Below are 24,215 nucleotides of genomic sequence, written 5' to 3' on the forward strand. Positions count from 1 at the left end.
ACTAGCACCGGCGCCAATGACTCAATTTTCTGGCCAACACCAGCCACCCAGAAACCCCTCCTCATTTCTTATTTCTGGCATCTTTAGAAGGATGAGAATTGAAACTTCTGCTCGAATGCAGGTATTGATCTGTACGATAGAAAAACTTTATGGGCGTGAGTCGTCCATCTCTCGGCCCTTACGAATTCGGATCCTGGTCCATGGAACCCTTGCGTGGCTATTGCTAATAGCTGGCCCTTCGTCGCTCACTTTCTTGCTGATCCTACTAATGCAATCGCTTTCCTGCTGATGTTCCTTAATTTCTGCGCAATGGCGCATCACCGCATTATCGATATGGCCAAGAGCACCATTGAAAAAAAGAAGAATGATGGCGATACTTCTTGAGGCCGTCGCCGAATGTTTGCTTGTTTGAAGGGGGGAAGGAAAGAAGAAAAAAAAAAAAAAGAAAAAAGAAAAGAAAAGAAAAGGATTGGCGAGTTTCTGATGCTAGTAGCTTTGCAGCTGATGCGGCAAGATGCAGATGCCACCTATTAAGTTCCATGGTTAGTATGCGTCGGAGACGCAGCGCAGCACATCTGGAAGCAAGGCCAAACCCGCGATAAGAAAAAGAAAGCGTAATCCTCAGCTGCGGCTTTACACGAGTGCAGATCAGGGATCTTCACATCTTGCATGGGAGGCAGCGTAGTCCATCAAGACGGTCAACGTTACTTAAAGTAAGGCGAGCTTTTTGTTGCTGAAATTCGCCTAGACCAGAGAGGAAAATCAATTGCCCTTGGGGATCCCATCAGCAAAGGCAGATCGTGCAGGGCTAGGCACCTTTATGCTGCATCAGGCGAATAACCCGGGCTCTGATGGACTGGCAATTTTAGGTCCTATATCTAGGGACGTCCAATCATCCTCGCAGCTCAACGGTCTGGATGTGTGGGGGACCCGCGGACTCTGCGACCTGCATGTCAGGACACAGGGAATGTGATGCATCCACCAAGCTAGATCATTAAATATGCAGCAACTAATAGAGCTGAAATTGAAGCCCGATTTTCCTCCACAACCGCACGTTGAAAAGAGGCCCACTCCCACAGCCTCGTCCTGGAATTGTTGCGAGCCGCGTTGTATGCGAACCATCATCCTTCGGGGTAACGTTGTTATTGACGGTCAGTTTCGTCTTTTCCTTTCCTAAGGTTTCTCGAAGAAAAGAAAAAAAGCCTTTCAACCTTGGGGAGCCCGATATTGAGGGAAAGGTCTTTCGAAGAGAATCTCACTCATCGCACATAACGGTGGAAACAGCTGTATTAACGGGAATAAGAGGAAAGGGCGAATCGGCTGCGGGACTGATAGTAGTCTTCTCGTGAGGAAGGAAAGAAACAGCACATTTGTGGTATCTCGTGACACAACTCACGTTATCCATCACGTCGAGCAGTTGCTGCGCTATCGGCCACCCCGAGCTTTCCCATCGACGAACAATACACTGCGACTTCCGCTAAGAAGGTATTTCCAAACAGGAGAATTAAAAAAGAAATGTTTCGTGTCAGAATCTGGTTTATTAATGATCCTTTAAAAGTCAAACCAACGGACATTGAGTGGGCCTGAGGAGCCCTGGAATCCTCTCTCTTGACCGTCGCTCCTCCCTCGGATCGCTCTGCTTGAAACACGGATCCAAACGTGGATGACATAAGACCTAGGTTGGTTGCTATCCGGTCATTGTCTTGCATTGATATGACATTAATTGTTATTTGGCAAAATTGACGCTAATTTTAGTCGTCAGGGGAACGTGACATTCGTATTTGAAAGCTAAACACTAAGAGGAGGAAAAGGTGCCCAAGCAAAAAAAAGCGATCTACGGATGAAAGTCTTATACCCGGCACGCGAACGGGCAGCCAGAGTTTAAGTACCGTGCAGGGCCGATCTCGAAGACGCAGAATAAAAGGAGACCAGACTCTGACTGGAATGCTTAGGCGCGTGCACCGACCACCAAAAGAATCTTGCCCTATCGTCAAAAATTGAATCGGAGACCCTGCGTGGCGCCCAGATACGGGTCAGATCACCTGCATAGCCGGCACCATCTCCGCTCGCACGAGGCCAAACCGTTGCGGCTGTGGGTTGGGGTTTGCTCGGGGAAGCGAGTGTTGGGCTGCCGCAAACGCGGCGGACTTCATGCTTAGCCCAATCAGTCGTTGATCGAATCGCCCTAGGCGAGGTAGACTTTGGACTTGCGCAGGTGGCCGAACTGAAGCTCGCCTTTGATTGCCCTGTTCTTATCATTTAAGAACTTGCAAATGTGCGCATCATCTCTATGCCGCTACGGTTCCTGTCGGATCGTCGAGACTGATACACACCTTAGCCCGCCTTCTCAACCGTGGTCGACCCTTCCTCTGGCAGTAACACCGCTTGGGACTTGACGGCCGAAAGGTGGCCGGTGCTGTTCTTTGCTTTGGTACAGCTCCACCACTCACATTTGTCTGGTTGTCTTCTGATTCCAGTCTATTAAATTTTTACCCTAAAACTTTTTTTCTGTCCCCTCTTTATTTTACCTTCATTAATTTGTGTGTGTGTGTGCGTCAGAGGCCTGTCAGGACCCAAGAGGCGACTTTTGTTGACCCATCGTTCAGCTACGGTCTATCAATTAGGCGGTGCTCAATCCCGCGCCACTCGCTGCTCGCCTTAGGTTTTTTTTTTGATTTTTTTTTTAGTCATTTCTATATTTGTACTTTTTCTTTTTCTTCCTTGCTTAATTTTTTTTTTTCAACATCAAGATCAACGTCTATTGGATGATCTAAACAGCACGGTCGGAGAGCAGTTTTTTCACTGATATTTTTCGTTTTTTTCCTCCTCGAAGGGTGACTTTGAAAAGGTTGCATTTCATCATCTGATCCGCTTCGAAGACCAGAAGAGGAAAATTAAAGAAAGGGAAAGGGAAAGGGAAAAAAAAAAAGTATAAAAAAAGGGTGCTTCAATTGCAAAAGGCAGCAAAAAAGTGGAGTGAGAAGAAGAGAGAAGATAGACAGAAAGAGAAGTGAGAGAGCTCTCAAGTTTGGTTGTTTGCCCTCCACCTGCCCGAGTTAAGGTTTGTCTGGAACCGTGCTCGGTTGGCTCTTGCCGCTTGCATTCTGACGACACCATCATCTTTTTCAACCTCTGCGCCGTTTTCGTAACCAGTTCCTCAATCTCGCAAGAGCAATTGTCGTTTCAGCTGCTGCAACAAGAGGCAACGTCGATTGACTCCCACTCTGGTCTCCACTCCGGGCCTGTTAGGTTCTAGTCGAAGCTCTAACGACTAGCTAATCATACCGTGGTGTCCATCATTAACCACCATCGCCCTCCCCCATTCCCCTCTAACCCCCCCACTGTGTATCATTCGTGCTTCGTCGAACCACAAGTTTCCGGCTTGAGGTTCGAGAGTCCCGTGGCTTTTTTTTTTTTTTTGCCTTGTTGTAAAACCACAGGATCTCTCTCTCTGCCTTTTCCTTCAACTTGTCTTCCCCTGAGTATCCCACTCTTTCATTCGTGGTTCCCTGCAATCTTCTCAACGGGTATCCCGATCTGGATCCTTTGGCTCTTTCTCCTTTTTGGTTCGTCTTGTTCGATATCTCGCCTTTATGAGTGCGTCGACGTTCCCAGACGCCTCTCTTACTCGCGATCCTCAGAGGTGTGTTTTATCGAGCTTCCCTTGTGTCCCTACTAACTTCAACTCTTACCCAGTTCCCCAAGGTTTCCCGCTGACAATGTTGTCCCCCAGTTCTGACTTTGAATTAATCATTCGCCAGCAGCCCACTCGGGCGCGCGTGGCCGGTGGGAAAGAGAAAGGTACGTGAGCCTGCAAGGTCCGGCAACTAGCGGGTATTGACCGGAGGTTGGCTACACAGAACGCAAGCCAGTCGATCCCCCACCCATAGTACAGATCCGAGTAAGAGAGGATGGAACTTATCTTGCGCAGTAGGTGGCTCGAGTTGAGATGATCTCGTAAGGATCCGCTCACTAACAGATGCTCGTAGACACTATCTGCAAAGTCCCTATTATTTTATGTGCTGCAGCTTGTTCGATCCCTCAGATGACGTTCCAGTTCCCGTGCCGCCATCCACGGCTTTGACCGGTACTTTGGTCTCGTCACTTCATCGGCTGAAGGACGTCGACAACAACGGTACGCTGACCCCGGTGGGTGTGGTAGCCGTTAAATTGGCTGAACTGACCGGTCTAGATGGGGGCTTCTTTGTCTTTGGGGACCTGTCTGTGAAAGTTGAGGGAGATTTTCGGCTAAAGTTCACCCTTTTTGAAATGCGAAAGTAAGAACACTGCACATCTCTCCGTCGTGGCTTATTGCGTGGAAACCGAGGGCACTTGGAGGAACTAGGAAAAGTAGCGTATATGCTGACTAGGCACGCAGAGATATGGTTACTCATATTAAGTCCATCATCTCAGACCGCTTCACTGGTAAGATTGCACCGAGAAGCTTCTCTGCTAAAATCGTTGGCACTGACGAGCCCCAGTGTCTCCCCCAAAGAGCTTTCCTGGTATGGCAGAGTCGACTTTCCTGTCCAGATCATTTGCAGACCAGGGTGTAAAATTGAGGATCCGAAAAGAGCCGCGGACGTTGATGTGAGTGTCAAAACTATACAAGAAAACGCCCGTCTCCAGTATTGCCGGAGCTCTTGAACTGACTTAGGATTTAGAAAGCGATCAGTCCCGCGACCGGAGGATTATCCCCAACCGATTCCTCCTCGTTCTCCAGATCGTTCTTCGATTCAGATGCCTGGGAATACCTTTGGGGGTTACCCAGCAGCTGCCGCTGCTGCGAGTCGAGACTACGGTTATTATGCTGGTCCGGTCAAGCGGCAGCGCACGTCAATCGACTTTGGTAACCGAGGCATGTATGACGATGGGCGGATGCGTCAAATGGAAGCTTATCCGCAGACCGCGGCTATGTATGCAAACCAACCAGGGGCCTATCCAACTCCTATCATGCAAGGGTATCCCACCGGACACACGGGTGTTCCAGATTATGCGGTTCGTTAGACCTCGCCTAGCCCGGTGCCTACGTCACCTCCGTCGACAAGATCACATAGCGGCGGACGTGACGATTTAGGGCCAAACACCTATAGTGCGTCGTTTCACTCACTCACACTTCGCACAGATGTCGTACGGTATTCCTCCCTCGGCGCAGGTCCCTCAAATGCAAGACCCAGGAGCCCATAGTCGGTCAAGTCAGCAGGCGACGATGCAGTCGCTGGGCATGGTAAACCCACCGGGCACACCTGTATGGGCACCATAAGCCATTGAATCTTTGGACGAGAAGCTAACTGCCAACATCCTTGAATAGACGGGGGATTCAACGGGTGCGATGATGCCGCAAGGGTATGCACGGCAACAGTACCAGGCGAGCTCTACAATTCTTCCCCCTTTGCAACGGAGTCGCAACTTTGCACAAGGGGCCAACGGCGCAACGGCACGAGGGTATTTTGACCAAACTTCTCAGGCAGCAACCCCCATCCTCCCCTCACAGCCGCTTGGTACCAATGAAGCAGATCGATATGGCTCTGCGCCTGGCCAGGCAGCTTTCGAACACCCCGGCTCGTCTAATGGAACACCCCGCTAAATGGGCACAGGCTTCATGCTTGTCATCGCAATTGGTAGGATTATGGGTTTTATGTTATTCTGTTTATTTTTTATGTTTGCTTTTCTTTGGGAATGGTGATACGCCGCGTGGGACGTTTGGATTCGAGTACCTTGGATTTTCTTTCCGGATAGACTGTCGGACCGGTGTTTATCTTTTTTATGGGAACAGAATGGGTGGCTTCCGGGAGATACAAGGCGCTTGGGGACATAAAAAAGGGAAACCGTATTAGCGGGGCATTCTTCTCATGGTTTGTATTACGATCTTTGCTGCCTTTTGACTTTTGATTTCTGGATAAGGAGATGTTCCGACTTCCTCTGTACATATTCGCTCGAAGGCTATCAAGATATGAGGTGAGCTGAGCGCGGTGGAGCTCACGACCTGCGTTGCTTGATAGGACTCTGGAATCCATACTATTATTAATTTCAAACAGGCTGAAGTTACCGTAAACGGACTGAGCTGTCGGTCAAGGAGACAGCGAAAACGCCATCCTGTCCAGGCAACAGGGTATGGTCACTGATGTAGGTGCCAGGTGATCTTTGCTTTCATTCACTTACTCACTCTCGCTCTCGCTCTCCCTCACCCCACTTGACTTCCACAATCTCTTTTCTCCTCTCCTCTCTTTATCATACTTGTCAGTCCTTCTTCTGCCGCTCCAAACCACGCTGGACACAAATCATGTCGACGCCTGAGCTAGAGCCAGTACCCCAGGGCTCACCTCAGGTCCGCAATCTGGAAATCAGAGGCACGTGGGATGGTGAGGTCAACGGACGCGCAGAACTTAGGATTTCGCTCGAGGTAGGATTTCGTCACCTCGAGCTTCATATATGGTTATTGTGTTAGTAATTGTCAATCTACAGGTACAAAGCACCCCAAACACGCAGATACAAATATTAGACACCAGGTCTCCTACTGTCCTTTTGTGCAAGGCCTCAATACAATTCCTATCCGAGAAATGGGGTCAGAATAGTCAGCCCAGCGAGGTTGCCCCTCAAAGCCCTCTGTTCGAATTTTTTGAGCCAATCTATCCTGATGGTGAGGGGGCGTGTATGAACTTCGAGGGCTTTCCTGAAACCCCCGACCCCATCAACGACCATTCCTTGGGTAAAGCTCATAGCGAAACGAGCTCTACAACTCGCGTACTGCACCCAGATCATGAAGTTGACAGCTCCATAGAGAGTTCTTTATTGCCTGATGGTCACTCCCCTGGCTTACGTCCTAACTTTGCAAAGCGCGGTAACCAGACCAGAATGTTAAATCTAGGGAAAAGAAGTGCTACAGATGCTTGCCTGACAGATGTCGATTCAAACATCATGTATGCCCGGCCAAACCGAAACTCTCCTTATAATGGCGCCATTCCCAATCTCGATACGCCAGACTACCGTCTAGATGTACTAGAGCAAACAGCACAGCTTGAAATAGGTGATACGATGGACAACATAAGCCAGCAGCGGTCATATTCTCTTCGAGGAAATCACAGCAAGCCAGTCTTACTGTCGGAGATAGCTGTAGGAGTGAAACAAGCATTCGACGCAGGAATATGCCTTATCGGTGCACATTACATGCAAAGCCCAGATGGTTCGCACGAGAAAAAAGCTGGCACAAGTTTGCCACGAGATGAGGAAATGTTGCACACCACATCAGCAACTAAGGACCTTTGCAAAATCAAGGACGGAGATATCGATGGTCACGATACGTCGCTTACAAACCTCGTTAATCTCAACATTAGTCAGGAAAGGGTGTCTAATGGCCCACTAATGTCTCCAACCTCTGGTACTGGGTCGGAGGGAGAACTTGGGACTGACTTGGGCGACTATCCCTCAACTAGGCCGGCTTCACTGCTGGATATAGAGCAAGAAGCAGGCTCAGATCCTGACACTTGTGAACGAAATTCCATTGGTCTTTACGAACACAATTCTCTCGATACCCACGAACCCGAACGCCTTGTATTTCCTGAGATCGAGCCCGAAATTAACATGGTCGATGAGATTCTTTTCGTTCAACACCCAGCCAATGTCCGTGCAGGAGTTTACAAGGTCGTCGTCACCGTCTCGATCGCTCTGCTCAGGAAGACACCCAGTGACTGGTACGATCTAGTCATACCAGGTCTCCCCAAGCTGGAGACGGGGAAAAGTGGGTTCATTCTCTTCCTGATTCCTGACAAGTACGGTGTTGAATTTCGCACCACATATCTCCGCAGGTTTAGGATGGTGGAAGATTGCTTGTTCGCTGAATTTGTGGACAAGAGGGATCTTGTGATACCAATGCGATCTTTTGATCAGAGGAATTATGGTATTATCAAGGACTTTGTCGTGGACCAGGAAATTGAAGCACGTCCTTTCTTGAGCTCTGTCTCAGAGAATAACAAGCACACACAGCCAGGTTTGTCGGTGAGGTATCATGCGATGTGCTCGCTGAGGTTACATGAACGTTGCTTTTGGGCTGAGAAGTGCTGCTTCTTTCTCGACTTAGACGGAGGGCCAGAAGGACTTTTCCAATGCAGACTCCAACCCCCGGATACAAGCTTGCAGGTGGTCTATATCCCCAGCAGTAGTTCATATTCTATCGGTGTCTCCCACCTTCAAATCATATGTTCGCCAAAGGACTTAGGAATGTTTTGCATTACTTGGCTAGTCAACATGCCCTTCCCAGCAAGGAACTGGCTGCCGCGAATCTATCCTGGGTCAGCATCCAATGCTAATGAACGAGATAAGAGTCAACTTCGCGCTACATTTACTAGACTATATGCCAATGCATCCACTGGAGAACAAAGCTACCGATGTATCCTGTCCGCTCTTGAAAGAGAAGATGAAACCAACGGAGGAAGTTCGGAAGCTGTGGATGGTGGTGATCAGTCTGAAGACCTTGAGCGGACATTCGGATTTCAACATATGAACCCAGTAATCAAGGCTATGTCAATGCCGTTAAGAGCCGTATGGACATCAATCAATGACCCTATGCCCACCTGGATAGCGTCCTGGGAAGATTTCGTTGTTCTCATCCTTGGTGTTACTTTTACAGTTTGTGGTACGCTAGGGTGCCTCCTACTCAGCCATGCATGTTCTAGAGTTTTCCATCGCCCTTGGGAACCAGCTATTGGGGCAAACGCTGGCTTGTCGAAAGTGGACGGGCAGATCCCTGGTTGCGGGGAGCCGAGCTCTGAGTATAACAACTTTACTGAGGAGCTCTTCCATGAAACCCCAGACAACATTGACAGCGCCTCGTTATTCGACAACAATAATACCAGTAATCACATATCCTTGGACCAACAGGAAGCTATTGATCTCGAGGAAGATGTCAAAGAAGTTGAAGAACAAGTACAAGAGGAAGAACAGGCAGTTGCCGCATCCGCACCAGACGTGGAGTCAGGTAAAGATTTTTCCTTGAGAGACCAAATCGATCATTTACTAGGTTGGAAAGGTCCCATTGATCGCATGGCATGAGCAGGTCGGTCCATCGGGCAGTCGTATCGGTTGCGCTCTGGATCGAAAATCACCGAAATGATGAAAATAAATGGGAGACTTGTATTTTTACGGATCGCATACATCGTAATTCGGATATGCATGGAATGGCTTTCTCTTTCTTCTATTCATGTACTTCCAAGATGTTCCTCTCCAAGTATTTCAGCACCTCCTCAACCGCCCACTTTAGAATATCTACCATAGGTTTAGTGCCTTCTCCAGGAGCTACAATGACACCAGCATTTGTTCTCAGGTTCACTCCTTGTCCTACTTTGTTGACCAACTCCTGAGAGTCTGCGCTTAAAGTGTTACTCTTCTGTGATTCCCCTTCAGGTAGGATCAACCAGGCATGATCCTGCACATACCGCGGCCACACAATATCGTCCACATAGCCCGGTGGATCCGTCCAGAAGTTCTGCGGCGGCCGATCATCCTCACCCTCCAAGTCCACTTCATCAGACACCGAACTTCTTTGCGGTAACGAAGTAGGCTCCGGCGCAGGCCCACTCGTCACATACCCACTCCGACCCTCCCGCCGCGACTTCACCATATCATAAGGCGCGGGCAAAAACAAATGCACATCAATATTCTTATGCACGGACCGAAGAACATGATCCTTATCCTCCGATTCAGGAGGACTATACAGTAAAAACCCCTCCAGAAAAGCAATTGTACGCTTAGCCGGGGCTCTCGCACCTTGATTTCCGGAACCGGGTTGTTGCTGCTGCTGAAAAAGCGAACGAAGTCGACCCCCCACTTCCTGCTGCAACTGAAGAATCGTCCCCTCGTCAACGCCCGAGTCCGACTTCTCATTGAGATCCTGGATGCTTTTCAAACGGGGCGGAAGCTGTCCATGGTCTCGGATGTAAGACAGAGCCGAAGATAGGAATTTGACGTCGATTGCGTCGATGGTATCCCAGTCTTGGACTGTTTTCCCGGATGCGGTTGTTGTGTATGGAATTCTGGGATTTTGGTGTCAATACCTCCACTTTCTCTTTTTTTGTCTCACTTTTGAAATTTTATTCAGAGTAATAAATTACTAATACTCAAACAATTCAAACAATTCAAACAATAATATATATATATATAATTTGAAGAAAAGGGGAGAAAACTCAATCTAGACTTTCCCACAGGTATGCAGGGGAAGGGTAAGTATGTACATACCGATCATCAGGGAAATAAAAATCATCCTCATGGACAATAAACGTGAAAAGACTCTCATCCGCTTTAGAAAATATCCTCTGTAGTAATCGAGCTAGGGTGGTTTTCCCGCTAGATGAGGGTCCTGAGATCCCGATTACACCGGTTTGGGACGCCATTGTGGTGGTGACACTTCAACGCCTTCCTTTTCTCACTCTCTGTTTCTCTCAGGCGAGGAGGTTCGGTGAACGAAACCGTTTGTGTGTAGATTGACTGACGGACCGGAATGGAACCGTTACGGGAAGGGAACCGTGACTTTGACTCTGATGTGGTACTGATAGAAGGTGGGGGGGAGGATTTATAGGCACTCTGCTGTGTGGGTCTTTATACATGATACCATTGCTTAGCGTGGGTTTTGGGTTGGTTTATCTTGATTGCTGTTGATGCCTTAGATTTCAGGTGTATGTTCTAGTGCCTACCTAGGTAGGTACTAAAGTGTGATGGATTGCCGGATTTGGTTAGCGTTGCTGTGTAGCTATTTCTGGACAAATGTGGGTTTATGGAGTATTAGTCGCTGATTTTGTGTTTAAAACTTGCATGTCCAATGGGTTTGGGTATATGTTTACTTGGGAGTTTATGTGTAGGTTACGGTCTCGCAATTTAGCATCATTTCTCTTACAGTATATTGAATCATAGTTTCCTGTCCAGTATTCGACCTTACAAGTCAAACCGTACACAAGTACATGACACGGTGTATTTCTAAAAGGCACCACTCCACCCAGTCAGTTGAAAATAGAAACGTAATTGTTGGTTCTCTCATCAGTGCCATCGCCCGAGTCCATAAATGACGGAAGTGTCTCAGAAAAACCACCAGAGTGCAACTCAGTACCATCCGATCTCCTTCGTTTAGGTGTCCCCACATCTGAGTCTCCCGCGGTGTCCACATTCATGTCAATAGGTACGGGTCTCCGTTTGCGGCTTCGAGGAGTTCTCTTGGCAGAAGAAGGGGACTCGTTCAATTTGGGGATTGGGAGCCCGTGGCGGTCGAAGAAACCGGGTGGTTGCTTCAAGTACGCTGGGCCGGTGAGATCTTCGTCATCTGCCATGTGGAGGAAGTGCTCATTCTGGATAATAGAGCTCATGGTACTATCATCGAGCAGGTCCCTTTCCGCTTGTTGCATTTCCTTCTCTGACATGGCTTTTCTGCGCTCCAACATCTTGTCTTCCAAGGTGCCTTTGAGAACGAGAGTCTCTACGAAAACTGGTCGCGTCTGACCAATACGATGTGCTCGTTTTATCGCCTGGCTTTCCACGTTAGGTTGCCAGATCGGATTGACAATGAATACGCGCGAGGCATTCGCGATGTGTAGACCATGGGATGCTTGATGTAGATCCATTAGGAGAACACGCACGTCCTCCTGTTCTCGAAATAGTTCCAAGTAAGCCGCTCGAACTTTAGGTTTCAACGTACTCGCATAGATGCGGAAATCAACACCAAGCAGCTCAAGCCCTTCTGCAATCCAAAATGCAGAGTTATTGTTATCGTAGAAGATGATAATCTTCTCTTCAGTATGGAGCTCTAGAACTCGGTCCAACAAATAGGTAAGCTTTGCAGATGTTGTTGCAACCAACTTGGTCTGTGCAAGAGGAGACGATGGTGGTAAGGTTTTGACAGTACAGCTACTCAGCTTATCAAGCGTGGTTTTCTTAGTTGGCACGGGATCTGGGTGTCCTTGTCGGCCGGATAGCGCAAGCCGAGCCTTTATACCCGCTCCAGCAAGACCTTCTTCCGGGTACATCTCATTGAGGTGTGCGGTAACAAAACTCTGGGCCTTATGGGCCTGCGAGATACCCAACAGAAGGGGCTCAACATCGGATCGCGATGGCGAGAGTGCCCACATGCTCCGAGCATGATAAGGAAAATCTTGGATAAATACTCCCAATTCATGGAATTGTTTGAAAGCATTCCAACTCTGACAGGCAATCGCTTTTTGGGCTATTTGAATGCCCTCTGTGAGTATATCTATGTCATCTCGAGCCATTCTCTCTCTGTTGGCCTCCATATAGTTTGAGGCAACATCGATTGTTCCTTGGATGTCACCGTCGGAACCAGCCCACCAAAATCCAGCCTGTCGCAGGTTATTAATCACCAGACTCAAATGTTTTCTGTTACGTGGATGAAACATATAATCCTGGTCTTTGCGTTCGGAAGTGATTGCGTTGACAGCCAATATGAAAATGAACAAGTTGAGATTTAACTTGTCATAGAATGTCGGCTTAAGACGCACGACCCTGTTGTACAACCTTGGAAGAGGAACCTCGCTATAGATAACCTCCATGCGATGCCGCACGACAAGACTCTGCAAGGTCGCACGGAGCGACTGTGCCTTCCGACGCTTTCCGTCCTCTCCGACAGGTTTCATGTATTTGGTCCAATTAGCTGGGTCATTGGCTTGAGAGTTCGACCATGGTTTCAAATCCAAGAACCCGACAACAATACGTCGAATTTCGTCAAGATCTTTGAGCTCACTGTCAATAATAGTGGTCTTCTCTTTCCCGTGAAGCACAGCTGTTGTAGCCTCCGTCAGGTCTGAGTCACTAGTGACGTTAGTCTCATGCGAAGCTAAGCTGACCTCGACTCCATATAAGCCACTAGACGGTGTTCCAGATACTATCCACCGACGCTCGACGTGAAGCTGGTCCAAAATGTGAACCATGTTTGTTCGATGGCCATGGCCCGCTACATTATGACCTTCGTCGACAATGATCCGAAGCCAATGGAGTTTCGTCAGCGGTGATGGGCCTGGCGCGGTTGAACTTCGTCTGTTGTTGGATGCCGCACCTGCTTCTTTTTCAAAGCGAACTTTAGAAAACAAGACAATATCATATTCCAAAAGTTGGTCTGGTGGGGGTACCGGAGCTGAGCTGTCCTGTATCACGAGAACGTTGACTCCCTCAGCATGTTTGGCTATCTCATCTTTCCAGTGGTTTACAAGGTTAGGTGGTACAACTATCAACGTAGCTGAACAGAGACGAATCTGCCGAGGAGGTGGCCTCGGATAAGCCACTCCAGTCCGGCTTCCGTATCTTGTTGGCGGTGGGGGGATGGTATATGCTCCGCGATGCTCTTTGCATGCTTCGATGCATCTACCAAAAAAGGTGCCGGTACGCCTCATGAGATCGAAATGGCTCTTCCAAGGCAATGATAGTCGGCCTGCAGTTGCAGCTGCCATGTCGAGAAGACTTCCAGTTTGTGGCCGAATGGGGAGCTCCATGTCCTGATACTCTAGGGGAACTTGAGGAAAGTGACCTTGAGTTGCCAATATGACAGCTATGCATATAAGAGTCTTCCCGCAGCCCATAGTCTCAGCAAGAATACCTGGTAGGAGTCAGCAGATCAGAGAATCAGTCTTACGCAGAACAACGTACCGCCACGAGGCTCTGAATACATTCTCTTTTCTCGAATGATATTGCCTTCCTCTTTGTCATAGTAGTATTCCTGACCTGTAGGGGTGACATAAGGTTTAAGCCGAGGATCAAGCATGGGTGTTGGCTGCGCCTCTCGCTGAATCATGACGGCAGCTGAACGGCGTTGATAAGGGTAAAGGGCCGTTCGCAAGTACGGAACACAAGAATATTCTCTAGGTAGCTTTGCACCATCGTCAAAGCCATCAAGGCCGTAATCACCCTTTCTGGGTGATACCGAAAGCAGTTGTTGCATGGCTTTCTTGGTGTATTGGTCTCTCATCAAGTCCGGGTTGGGCACAGGGTTTTGCAAAGTATTGAAGATGTACCATAGTGACTCATCCTCGTTCGAGTGTTGGGAGATATTAGTGGTCATATTGTCTAGAGAAGAGCATCCAGACCATGCTGCGGGCGACCGGTCAATCTTCGCCATGATAACCTTAAACGCACGCCTCAAAGGTGTACTCGAGCGTGGGATAATTTTGCGACCTACATCATCAGGTAAGACATACACACGAACATAACTCCAGCGATGGTCTTTCTTATATGCATAGGTGCTGGTCCAAATCCAGTGGTGTTTTTCCAAATTAGAAACTTCTGAATGAGGGAAGTCGTCACGTTTGGGTGTCGATAAAGCATCAGTATCTTGCGCAGTGTACCTCATCAGAGTACCCACTGGAATGTAGAGATTGTGATTTTCAACGGGACCGTATGTACCAATTGTTGAACATTCCTTTGTTGATGTTGGTGGGTTTTCATTTTCTAACCCTGGATTTATGACAGCCGGTATATACGTAGCCGTACTGTCTGTTGGCTCAGGGTCAGAAGAATGATGATTTTGGGTTTGGAAATCATTATCCTGTGTTGTTACACAAGAGTCTTCTTGAACCTGTAATATCTGAGCGCCTGGCAAACTCATTGTCCAATTCGTGATGCGTTTCTGGAATGGTGCATGGAAGAAATACAAATGATAACAGGCTTTGAGATGAATAGAATCCGTCACAAACAAAGATATATGTCGTGTAGCTCGACTGTTCTTATGGCAATGTAGTAATATAGAAATGTTGTCGCAGTATATTATATAACCAAGACAGGTATACTTGTCATCATCCACTAGAAATTATTCACATTCACTGCTTCTTAGCGCTGATATTGCAGTCGTTCGATTTGGGGAGCCCATTTAGTCGAGTACCAGATACAGGCATGCACTTCTATATTCTTGCCATAAGGTAGACTGTTCAAAGGGCTGGAAATTGTTGGCGTCGCAATGATAGAAAACAGGGGAGCGATGGATAAGGTGGCTACCGGTTCCTGGAGTCCAACGCTTCTGATTGGCTAAGATATTTGACCGCCTTGAGCTTACCACTTAGGGCTATATTAGTAGCCTGCCCAGGTGCCCGATGGGCCTGGTAGGCTGGTACTACTCGATGGTACGTACTAAGTTGTGAAAGGAGTATTGGAGGTGAAAGTTCATTCTATTATTATTAAAAGGGCTATTGCTATAGTATTTTATATTGAAGGCGTGTCCACTCCTAGTAGCAGCTGCTGGTTTAACAAACAATATGGATAATGGAAAATGGAAATTTGTCCAACCGTGAACCCCAAACATGTATGTACGCCATTCTCATAGTTCGAAGCAAATTAACAGCATTGTTAGAATGACACTGAGACGCGCGGCTTCCAGTATACTCCACTGCTGTATGAGAAATATGTAACCGAAAAAAGCCTCACCACGTACCGTTTCGCAGCTGCAAGGAAAGAACTAAACGAAGGAAAGAAATATATAGAGATAAAAGAAAAAGGAGGAAACCAAGATCTAGACAGAGAGAAGATCAGTAAGAGTCATTGGGTGAGGTAGTCCTCGATTTCAAACCCCACGCGTTTCAAAGTCTTCTCTTCTAGTTCCCTCGGAGAACCAGCTGCTCTCCGCACTACTATAGTTCGCGCATCATGCAAGCGAACTTCAACGGGGTTCCCCCCATATCGATCTAATTCATCTTTCTCACATTCGCGAACATAGACTGTGATATCTGGGCCTACACAGGCACGCCAGAGAGACGCCATCCACTGCCAATGATCCAGTGGTGCATAAGAGTCTCCGATAGGTACGGAGCAAGCGAAGGCGTCGGCTGTGGTAAGCTGGTACCTAGGAACCAGGGCCACAGGTACCGGACAGGGCGCTGAACCGGAAGACGATGAGTATGATACAGATCCATTCTCACTCGATTGTGCCGGTGAACTGATATGAATTTCGGCTCCTTTAGGGATAGAGCCTTTGGGCGACGCTCCTGGTGTTGAGTTGTCTTCATCCACGGACTTCGGTTCCAAAGACCCATACAAGGATTTGACGAAGCTCACGATTTCATCTGAAATGCGGTGCCAGGCTGAGATGGTGTTTAAATAATCAACCGTAGCATCGCCCATCTGACCAGATTCAGAGTAACCTTCCCGCAGACGGATATCGGGTCCTTCAAAAATGTGGGTGTGGTATTTTCCTTCCTTTTCCAATGTATTGTTAAGAAAGTCAACCACTGACTTCACAGCGATAGGTTCTTGGCCGTCAACTGACACCACGGCTCCCCGTCTCCGTGAGGCTCCATCACGGAAAGACGGGAGGAGGGGAGGTGAGATTTTAGCGAGTACCTTGATCTTATTAAGGAATGGGATAGTCATCACTGTAGCCTCCAAACTGGAGCTTTCCTGAACATATTGAGTCGCTGGCGTCGCAGAGCTGGACACAGGTGCAGTTGTTTGTAGCGGCGGGAGCTTCAGACTGGGGTCAGGCTGGGGGTACTCTTGAACACTTCGGTACGGTCGTGGAGGTTGCAACATGTGGAATGACCCGCGGGAGCTTGGTGCCTCTGGGCGAGCTGTGTATGGTGATATTGGGTATGAGCCATCCGGGCTTCTATCTCGGTGAATATTTGGTTTGCTGGGTAACTGTGTGCTGATTCGGCGACGCTTGGAGTCTGGAGACCCATTCACAGTCTCTTCCCATTGGCGTTGCCGTGGCGGGAGAGACTCTCCATTGCTCCCCATCTTGATAGGGTTCGAGGGTCGGTCTGAGTCTTTAGATCGGCACGGATAACTGCGTCCTGTGATCGCTTCGTGCTGTAATGAGGCTCCAGTCCCATTGGAAGAGCCATTCGGATTGAAAGGGGTCTCGGGTGATACTGGTGGATTCATCACACGCCCCCCACACCGACTACAAACAGTAGAGCCTGGAGGGTTATGGCTGATGCCAGAGCTTGAACCCCGGGGGTTACCGTCCCTGCCATAACGCCGAGGCTGGTACCGATACTCGGGGTACTGCTGCTGATGCCGAGCCTTCTCTTCCTACGATGGGCTTAGTATGATGAAGAGCTCCATCACCAGGGCCGTCTTTTGCTTACCTCTGCCAAAGCTTTCCATTCATCCTTCGTCTCCTGGGGAAGCCGTCTCCATTGCTCGCCGATAATTTTTGATATGTCGGGATTAGCAAGACCGGGATTCTGCGCGACCACCGCCGCTTGATAGTGCTGACGATACAGGATGAAAGCTGGGACAAGGTTATTAGTTCTGGGAGTCATGTCTCGGGACAAATACTGTGAAAGAGGAGGAATATAAGCGTACCATTGCGAGGTCTTGGGATTTTAGGGTCCGGTTGACACAGACAAAATTGGGTCACGGACTCCCTCGAAGCAGCTGACTTCACAGGACTTGAGGATGAGGAGCGTTCTGATACAGAGGACCGTTCTCGGAACGGGATGCTCTTTGCTGGCAAAGGAGCCGCGGGCTTTGGCGGCTCGATGGGAGCATTGGAAGCTATCTTGTTCAGAGCAATTTTGGCCCGGTTCAAGGAAGAGAGATGGACTTGAGGCAATCCATCGGCTGCATATCGACATGAACTCCCCACCGGAACTCCATCCATATGGCGGTCCAGTATGGACACCTTAGAGACGTTATCATTCATGATCTTGTGCTCGAGGAGGTTACTGGTCGGCCTGGAAAGAGTAACTTGAGGGGAGTCATAGTGCAGAGCAGCGGGCTTGGGGAGAACTCGATCGAAAGACATTTAAAAGAGGAGGAGGGAGCGAAAGACCTCTCTGATGGGAATCGAGAACGTGGTGCTGGGGGTGAAAGACGAGGACCTCATTAGATGAAAGAGTAGGTATGGGTGGTTATAGAGAACACGCCCTGGGGACAGGGAAGGAAAAAGAAACGAGAACGAAAGAAAGAAACAAGATATAAGGTTATAATAGAAGGCGGATCCCTCGTGCAGGGGAATTTTAATCTCCTTTTGATTTCGTTTTCTTTTTTTTTTTTTTTTTCTTTTTTTCTCTCCTCTTGTCTATCTTGAATCCTTCGTTTCGTTATATGTTTTATCTTTTATTTTTATTTTTCTTGAACTTTTGCTTCTTTTCTCTCACACTCTGTGAGAGAGGTGTGTTATTTTCTTTTCTTTTCTTTTCTTTTTTGCTTCCCCCTTTGACAAGAATGGACACAGAAACTTGAACCAACCAGGTGGGAAGGAGGACAAGATAAAGCCAGGGATTTGGCTTTTTGAAGTGCTTTGTTATAAATCTATCTTTGGGACCACTCGGCTTGGTTTGCCGCCCTCCTTGAAGGTATAGTACCTCCTGTCCTAAACCACAAACCACGCTTTTTTCTTTCCTTTTCCTTTTCTTTTTCTTTTTCTTTGCTTTTTTATTTTTCTCTCTCTATTTCCTTTTTCTTTGTCTCTCTGTTGAGAGGATGACACAAATAACCCTCGGATTCCTTAAAGCCCCTCTCCCCACCAGGATAGCAGAATGCCATAGATGAATGGAACCTCCATAGATAGAACTGTAACGATAGTCCTACCCAGGTAGGATGGATTAGTAGGCCATCATTCCTTTGATTCCTTGGTTATGAAACTCGGAGTATGCCACTAACAAGGTGAAGGTCTCATAGACATCCATTCCCATGGTACTCTACAATGGAAGACGAGGTAATGATACAACGTCCGTGCTACATACTAAGGATTAGTTACTAGCAGGAGTGGATCAAGAGGGTTTTACGGGGAGGGCCAAACCAAAAAGAAAAGGGAGTAGAAGCGAGCCAAGTTGCTCAAAGGTACTGCACTTTCACCAATTGGATAACCGGTGACTCAGCCGGGTTTGGACCAGTCCAGAGCAGAGGACAAGTTGAGAAAATGCACCCCTCTCCATCATTGCCTCCACTCTGGTCGCTACTGCGAGCTTCGAACAGGGGAGGTATTGTTTCGATGTTTGATTTTCCAGCCGTCCTTTGTCTGTCCCCGACGCCCGCATGCGTCCAGCAGGGATTCCGAGCCAATCATCACCCTCCGTGATTGGCCCACCTGCAAAAATGACACTTGCCTGATTAAAAGCAAGCGAACCAACCATGGAAGCATCCAAGTCACGGTTACTTGACCGAGCGAGGGTAAGGTACGGGAACAAACTAGCCAGAACTACGACCGATTGAGTTAAGGTAGAGCACTAGTCCCAGTCAGCTCCTGTTTAACTGGGACCGACTAGTAGTCAGGTAGCAAGCAACCTTTGCTTGGGGGGTGCAGAGAACAAAGAAACAAGCAAATGAAAAAAAAAATGTCAAAATTTAAGAAATGAAAAGGAAATAAATGAAAATAAACGGAAATAGAAGGAAAATAAAAAGGTAACTTCAAAGAACAAGAACCAAAGAAAACACAAATCACCCTCTTACAAGCCCCAGTCCCTCTCACAAAGAACTTCTTTTCCCTCCTGGGTCAAAGAAAAACGATCGGCGTCAAGGTGCTCCCTCCAGCCAGCTGGGGAAGCCTTATGTCACGAAGGTTACAAACTTGCAGGCCTCCCAAGGTATTGGGTCGATCTCCCATTCCGTGATCGTCGCTCCACAATCGCGTTACAGTCAAGGCCGATGGAGACTTCCCTCTTTACTCCACCAGGTTTGAATGGGACATACCACCTCGCAAGATCTTGGTTCCTGGGTCTGAGATTTTTCATCGTCAAGATTCGGCAGACCAATTTCGTTAAGAATGAAGCAAAATGAGACAGCTCGAGAGTCATGATTGGTGCACAGCCAGGCTTCGGGGAGACATAGCCAAGGTCAAAAAAGCTGAACAGAAGGGCTTCTTTGTGAGCTCGTCAGCTGAGGTCATCCTGGCTGTGTTCCTCTGCAGCAAGCGTTTGTTGTGTGTCGGAAACCAGCGGTGGCCTTGTTGTCTACAGAAACACACCTCCTCCCGAACAACGAATTACGTCTAGATTGCGCGTGTCCCATCCGTCTGTGGTGGTGTAGAGGAGAAAAAAACATTATTTATGCTAATTTTTTTTTTTCTTTTTTTGCTTTCTTTCTTTCATTCTTAGAGATCCACCTTTATCTGAGCCACATTTCTTCGATCCCGTGAAATATTTCCGTACCCATGAGTCGGTGGGCCGAGGGACCCAGATGCATCTCGTTCCTGAAGATACGGTTAGTCTGGCTCGAGTCACTGGGAACCATTGGTAACATGTCTTGATCTTACCAGAATAAGAACTTCTCTGGGTTGTCACATTTTTTCACTTCTGATGTCATCACTAGTTGCTGTTCATTTTCGACGCATGCGTCGTCGACATTTTCCCACCCAGGTTCCTGGTTCTTTCCCAGCCCATTGGGTTCTTCAATGCCGGCAGCATATAGTTGCCAATCACGGATCAGGTCGGCTAGAAAAGCGTTCGTATCGAACAGATAGATTGTGCCCAGGTCCCATTTTTCCGCAGCCTCACGAAGTCGACGGTTCCAATATTCCGTAATTTGGACCGCCTCTTTGTGCCGACCGATATGGCTTCTGGTGGGCCTGAACGCTGGAAGGAAGGTGACATCTGGTGTCAATGTCAGGATGACTTTGAGCTCATTCGTGCCCAAACTCTGAGACAGCACATTGAGCTGATCGATGATGACACCAATGCTGCGGTCTACTGATTGCGTTGCAGTGTCGTAGTCCTTATCCAACATGTTCCACACATCCCAAACACCAAAGGAAACGACAATAATGGTGTGGTTCTGGCGGTGGCTGATCGCTTCCTTGTTGCCCGCTAGGTCTTCTTGCACAGCACGTGCCTCGGCGGCGGTCCACTGACTGACCTGAGCCTTGAAGTCGGCCAGTGGTGACTTGTGTAAGTTGAGCAAGGAATCTGGTAACTCGTTGTCTACGACTGAGCCAATATACTTTCCTCTAAGTGACTTGGCTGTCTGCGCCATATTCTCATGATGGCATTGAAACTAAAACGTGAATGAGCTCATGGTCCATTTGGGTCCTGAGGCGGCCTTTGTTTTTGGGTTTGCCTACCTTCGAACAAAGCCACTCCGTCCAGACAGACCCTTGAAGCTCGCCCGCATTGTTATCGCTCCATGAATCACCGAATACGACTAACCTCCGATCAAAGGAGGTAGCGACATTGAAACTGGAGTCTTCACCATTGGTCGGCACCACTCGTCTATAGTAATTCTGGGAGGCGAGAAACCAGGCCGAAAGCAGGATACTGGCTACGGCCAAGGCGCATACAGTGTGAAACTTATTGAAGAGGCGCATCGCGGGTTGAGACAAAGAGCTAGTACAAAGGAATGGAACGTGTGACAAAGGCGTCCGAAGCCTGTCCGTGTGTAGATGTCGGCGGTCGGCAGTCTATTTCGCCGTATCCTACCAGTCCCATCCAACAAATCGTGGATGTCGACGTCAAGTGGCTGTGAATATTCTTCTCTGAGGCACTTGCTGCTGGAAATGACTAAAAATTCTCAGAAAAAAAAAAATTAAGAGTGTCTATGTCAATCGGAAGCGCCGGGTACGGATCAAACGAGGCCTTCCCCCTGAGACAGAGGGGAGGGTTGAGGAACAAGAATCGTATCTTTGAGGGTACCGTGCAGAAACCGGGACTTTCCAGTGAAACTAGCGTAGTGATGAGGGCTGGCAAACTAGGTGGGGGATATGAGAAGGGAAAAAAAAAAAAGGTCTTTGACCAAGGACAATGGAAGGAAGGGAACAAACGCAAGGAGATGACGGGATGAAGTTAAAGAAAGGAGAATACTAGTGTGTGAGGGGAAAGAATGAAAGGCAATTAAGATGTCAGTAATTATGGAAAGGAGAGGAACTACCGCATTGACACAGATAATACTAAGAATAACGCCTTGGGAAGAACGTTGTTGACTTGGCCTAAGGCGTTCACAGTATGCCATTCCCCATAATAAGGCTGTTGTCCGCGCGGCGACTCCGGATCGGTCAACCAGTCGCGTGCGCGGGTCATTGCGTAAGGTGTCCACCTCTCTGACTAAAACGGTCTTGACGCCAGACGGTCGAAATCTCTTCCTTCTTTACTTTTTCTTCTGCATAATGGATTGATGACTAATAGCATAACTCTTTCAATGGATACTTTGTGCATAATTACCAGTTCGGGTTAGTGTACTCGATATGGACGTACAGTTGCAGACGGGGAATTCTCCGTTCAGTGGATGCTAGTAGGTGGGTTGGTTAAAAGAAGCTGCGGCGGATTTTAAATGTGATTGTGGTATAAGCGCCACTTTGATCTGTATATCCCCAAGGGGGGATTGGGTCAGTGCTTCAATAGTGTTACTGATGTGTGTCTTACTAAGACGTTTCCTTTGCTAACATTCATGGACCATATAGAGGATTGAATCCCTCGAATAGTGAGATCAAATGAGAGATACTAGCTAAGATAGAGCGTAGTACTTATCGTTAGATGAAGCCTCGTTATAGCCGATTCCGCAAAGGTACAGCAGCTGTTGGGGCACAGAATACCATGAGATGAATGTACACCAGGGGATGTACCTATTAACTTGTATCCCAGTGTCCCTACACACGTATGTAAATGAATAGGAGAGGGGTAAGAAGTTTGATGATCATCTCGAATGGGCATCCTTACAGTCTGGAAATTCCCAAAAGGGAAAGCGGCTGACATAAGAAGCCCTATTTAGCGGCACTAACCCCGAACGGGGATGGTGGATGTTAGTCAGCCGCCCACAGAGGGAAATCTCGCTACACCACAGCGGCCAAAAATCCCAAGTACTGAATCTCCGACGACCTAACCTCCTCGACCTGTCGACAATACCCGCGCCCTCCGTCTTGACCGCGCAGCTCCGTCAAGATGAAGCTCAACATCTCTTACCCGGCCAATGGGTCGCAGAAGATCATCGAGGTTGACGATGAGCGCAAGCTCCGTCCCTTCATGGAGAAGCGCATGGGAACCGAAGTCAGCAACCCCATCTCCCTATTTTGAACGCCCCTTCGATCTGCAATTTGAACGTTCAACACGCGAAAAATTTGGAAGCAAGAAGACTGATTGGGGAATATTTTTGTTGTATAGGTTGTCGGCGACTCCCTCGGTGATGAGTTCAAGGGTTACCTTTTCAAGATCACCGGTGGTAACGACAAGCAAGGTACGGCTGGAATTTTTTTTTCCAATAAAGACAATCCTTGATTGTGGGATTTGTTTGGAATGGGAAACGAAGGCATAGGGATTGCGGGACAAGAATTGAGCCAAAATGCTGACATTCACTTTTCACCAGGTTTCCCCATGAAGCAGGGTGGTATGTAACCGACCGATATCAAACGCTCAGCAATCACCAGCAGGAAAACTTATCGAATCTCTGCAGTTCTCCTTCCCACCCGTACCCGTCTCCTCCTCGCCGATGGCCACAGCTGCTACCGCCCCCGCCGCACCGGTGAGCGTAAGCGCAAGTCTGTCCGTGGTGGTATGTTTTGAAAATCAGAAATCCTATTACTCCTGTGCGCATAGTTCGTTTGTTGACGACTCCCCACAGCCATCACCGGTTTCGATCTCGCCGTCCTGGCCCTGAGCATCGTCAAGCAGGGTGAGGGTGAGCTGCCCGGTCTCACCGACACTGTCGTCCCCAAGAGACTCGGCCCCAAGCGTGCCACCAAGATCCGCCGTTTCTTCGGTCTCGACAAGAAGGACGACGTCCGCAAGTTCGTCATCCGCCGTACCGTCACCAAGGAGGGCAAGCCCGAGTACACCAAGGCCCCCAAGATCCAGCGTCTGGTTACCCCCCAGCGTCTCCAGCGCAAGCGTCACAGGATCGCCATCAAGCGCCGCCGCTCTGAGGCTGCTCGCGAGGCTGCGTAAGCTCCCTTGTCTTTACACGTTCACATCCATATTCGAGTTTACTAATTGCTACGAAACAGTAACGACTACGCTAAGCTCCTTGCCAACCGTGTCCACGAGGAGAAGGCCAAGCGTGATGAGCTCCGCAAGCGGAGGGCCTCTTCTATGAGGAAGTAAATGCATCTTCTTGGGGGTTAATGGTCGGGTTACGTCTCTATTATGGCTAGGGAAAAATCTTAGCGGACGAGGAAAGGGGGCTATCGAGGTGCAAAGCAGGGGTGTAACCCAAGAGAAGAGAATATATTCCTTGGGGGCATGCGTCTGCGGGACCGAGGCTTTAGCGTGCTACCTTTTTCTTCTTTAAAAAAGCCATATCCACAGCTGGAATGAAAGGGAAAAAATGTGAAAGATGTTTTCTTGTTCTCGGATCCACATTGCACGGTAACA

The 24,215-nt window shown here is 48.4% G+C and overlaps 8 protein-coding genes across 8 annotated transcripts; 3 read left to right on the forward strand and 5 right to left on the reverse strand.

The window, feature by feature from the left end:
- Positions 1-3,593: 3,593 nt before the first annotated feature.
- vosA lies at positions 3,594-4,589 on the forward strand (the record flags this gene model as incomplete). Its single annotated transcript, XM_023235185.1, has 4 exons — positions 3,594-3,643; positions 3,990-4,277; positions 4,379-4,505; positions 4,575-4,589. 4 exons carry the CDS (start codon positions 3,594-3,596, stop codon positions 4,587-4,589), a joined length of 480 nt encoding a protein of 159 aa, XP_023090226.1.
- Positions 4,590-6,283: 1,694 nt separating this feature from the next.
- AO090003001126 (uncharacterized protein) lies at positions 6,284-9,048 on the forward strand (the record flags this gene model as incomplete). Its single annotated transcript, XM_023235186.1, has 3 exons — positions 6,284-6,403; positions 6,466-8,974; positions 9,017-9,048. The coding sequence occupies 3 exons, from the start codon at positions 6,284-6,286 to the stop codon at positions 9,046-9,048; spliced, it is 2,661 nt and encodes an 886-aa protein (XP_023090227.1).
- Positions 9,049-9,190: 142 nt separating this feature from the next.
- Positions 9,191-10,385, reverse strand: AO090003001127 (ribosylnicotinamide kinase; the record flags this gene model as incomplete). The annotated part of the gene is made up of 2 exons (XM_023235187.1): positions 9,191-10,028; positions 10,231-10,385. 2 exons carry the CDS (start codon positions 10,383-10,385, stop codon positions 9,191-9,193), a joined length of 993 nt encoding a protein of 330 aa, XP_023090228.1.
- Positions 10,386-10,988: 603 nt separating this feature from the next.
- AO090003001128 (DEAD/DEAH box helicase) lies at positions 10,989-14,104 on the reverse strand (the record flags this gene model as incomplete). Its single annotated transcript, XM_001820169.3, has 2 exons — positions 10,989-13,585; positions 13,636-14,104. The coding sequence occupies 2 exons, from the start codon at positions 14,102-14,104 to the stop codon at positions 10,989-10,991; spliced, it is 3,066 nt and encodes a 1,021-aa protein (XP_001820221.3).
- Positions 14,105-15,513: 1,409 nt separating this feature from the next.
- AO090003001129 (uncharacterized protein) lies at positions 15,514-16,710 on the reverse strand (the record flags this gene model as incomplete). Its single annotated transcript, XM_023235188.1, has 1 exon — positions 15,514-16,710. The coding sequence occupies one exon, from the start codon at positions 16,708-16,710 to the stop codon at positions 15,514-15,516; it is 1,197 nt and encodes a 398-aa protein (XP_023090229.1).
- A 329-nt stretch (positions 16,711-17,039) lies between these two features.
- Positions 17,040-17,725, reverse strand: AO090003001130 (HMG-box domain-containing protein; the record flags this gene model as incomplete). The annotated part of the gene is made up of 2 exons (XM_023235189.1): positions 17,040-17,209; positions 17,284-17,725. The coding sequence occupies 2 exons, from the start codon at positions 17,723-17,725 to the stop codon at positions 17,040-17,042; spliced, it is 612 nt and encodes a 203-aa protein (XP_023090230.1).
- A 2,243-nt stretch (positions 17,726-19,968) lies between these two features.
- On the reverse strand, positions 19,969-21,223 carry AO090003001131 (uncharacterized protein; the record flags this gene model as incomplete). Its single annotated transcript, XM_023235190.1, has 4 exons — positions 19,969-19,973; positions 20,073-20,113; positions 20,177-20,913; positions 20,981-21,223. 4 exons carry the CDS (start codon positions 21,221-21,223, stop codon positions 19,969-19,971), a joined length of 1,026 nt encoding a protein of 341 aa, XP_023090231.1.
- A 1,567-nt stretch (positions 21,224-22,790) lies between these two features.
- On the forward strand, positions 22,791-23,945 carry AO090003001132 (40S ribosomal protein eS6; the record flags this gene model as incomplete). Its single annotated transcript, XM_001820173.3, has 6 exons — positions 22,791-22,895; positions 23,010-23,082; positions 23,212-23,232; positions 23,299-23,397; positions 23,467-23,785; positions 23,849-23,945. The coding sequence occupies 6 exons, from the start codon at positions 22,791-22,793 to the stop codon at positions 23,943-23,945; spliced, it is 714 nt and encodes a 237-aa protein (XP_001820225.1).
- Positions 23,946-24,215: the final 270 nt, after the last annotated feature.

Source organism: Aspergillus oryzae, chromosome 2, assembly GCF_000184455.2.
Source record: "Aspergillus oryzae RIB40 DNA, chromosome 2".
Lineage (NCBI taxonomy): Eukaryota > Fungi > Ascomycota > Eurotiomycetes > Eurotiales > Aspergillaceae > Aspergillus > Aspergillus oryzae.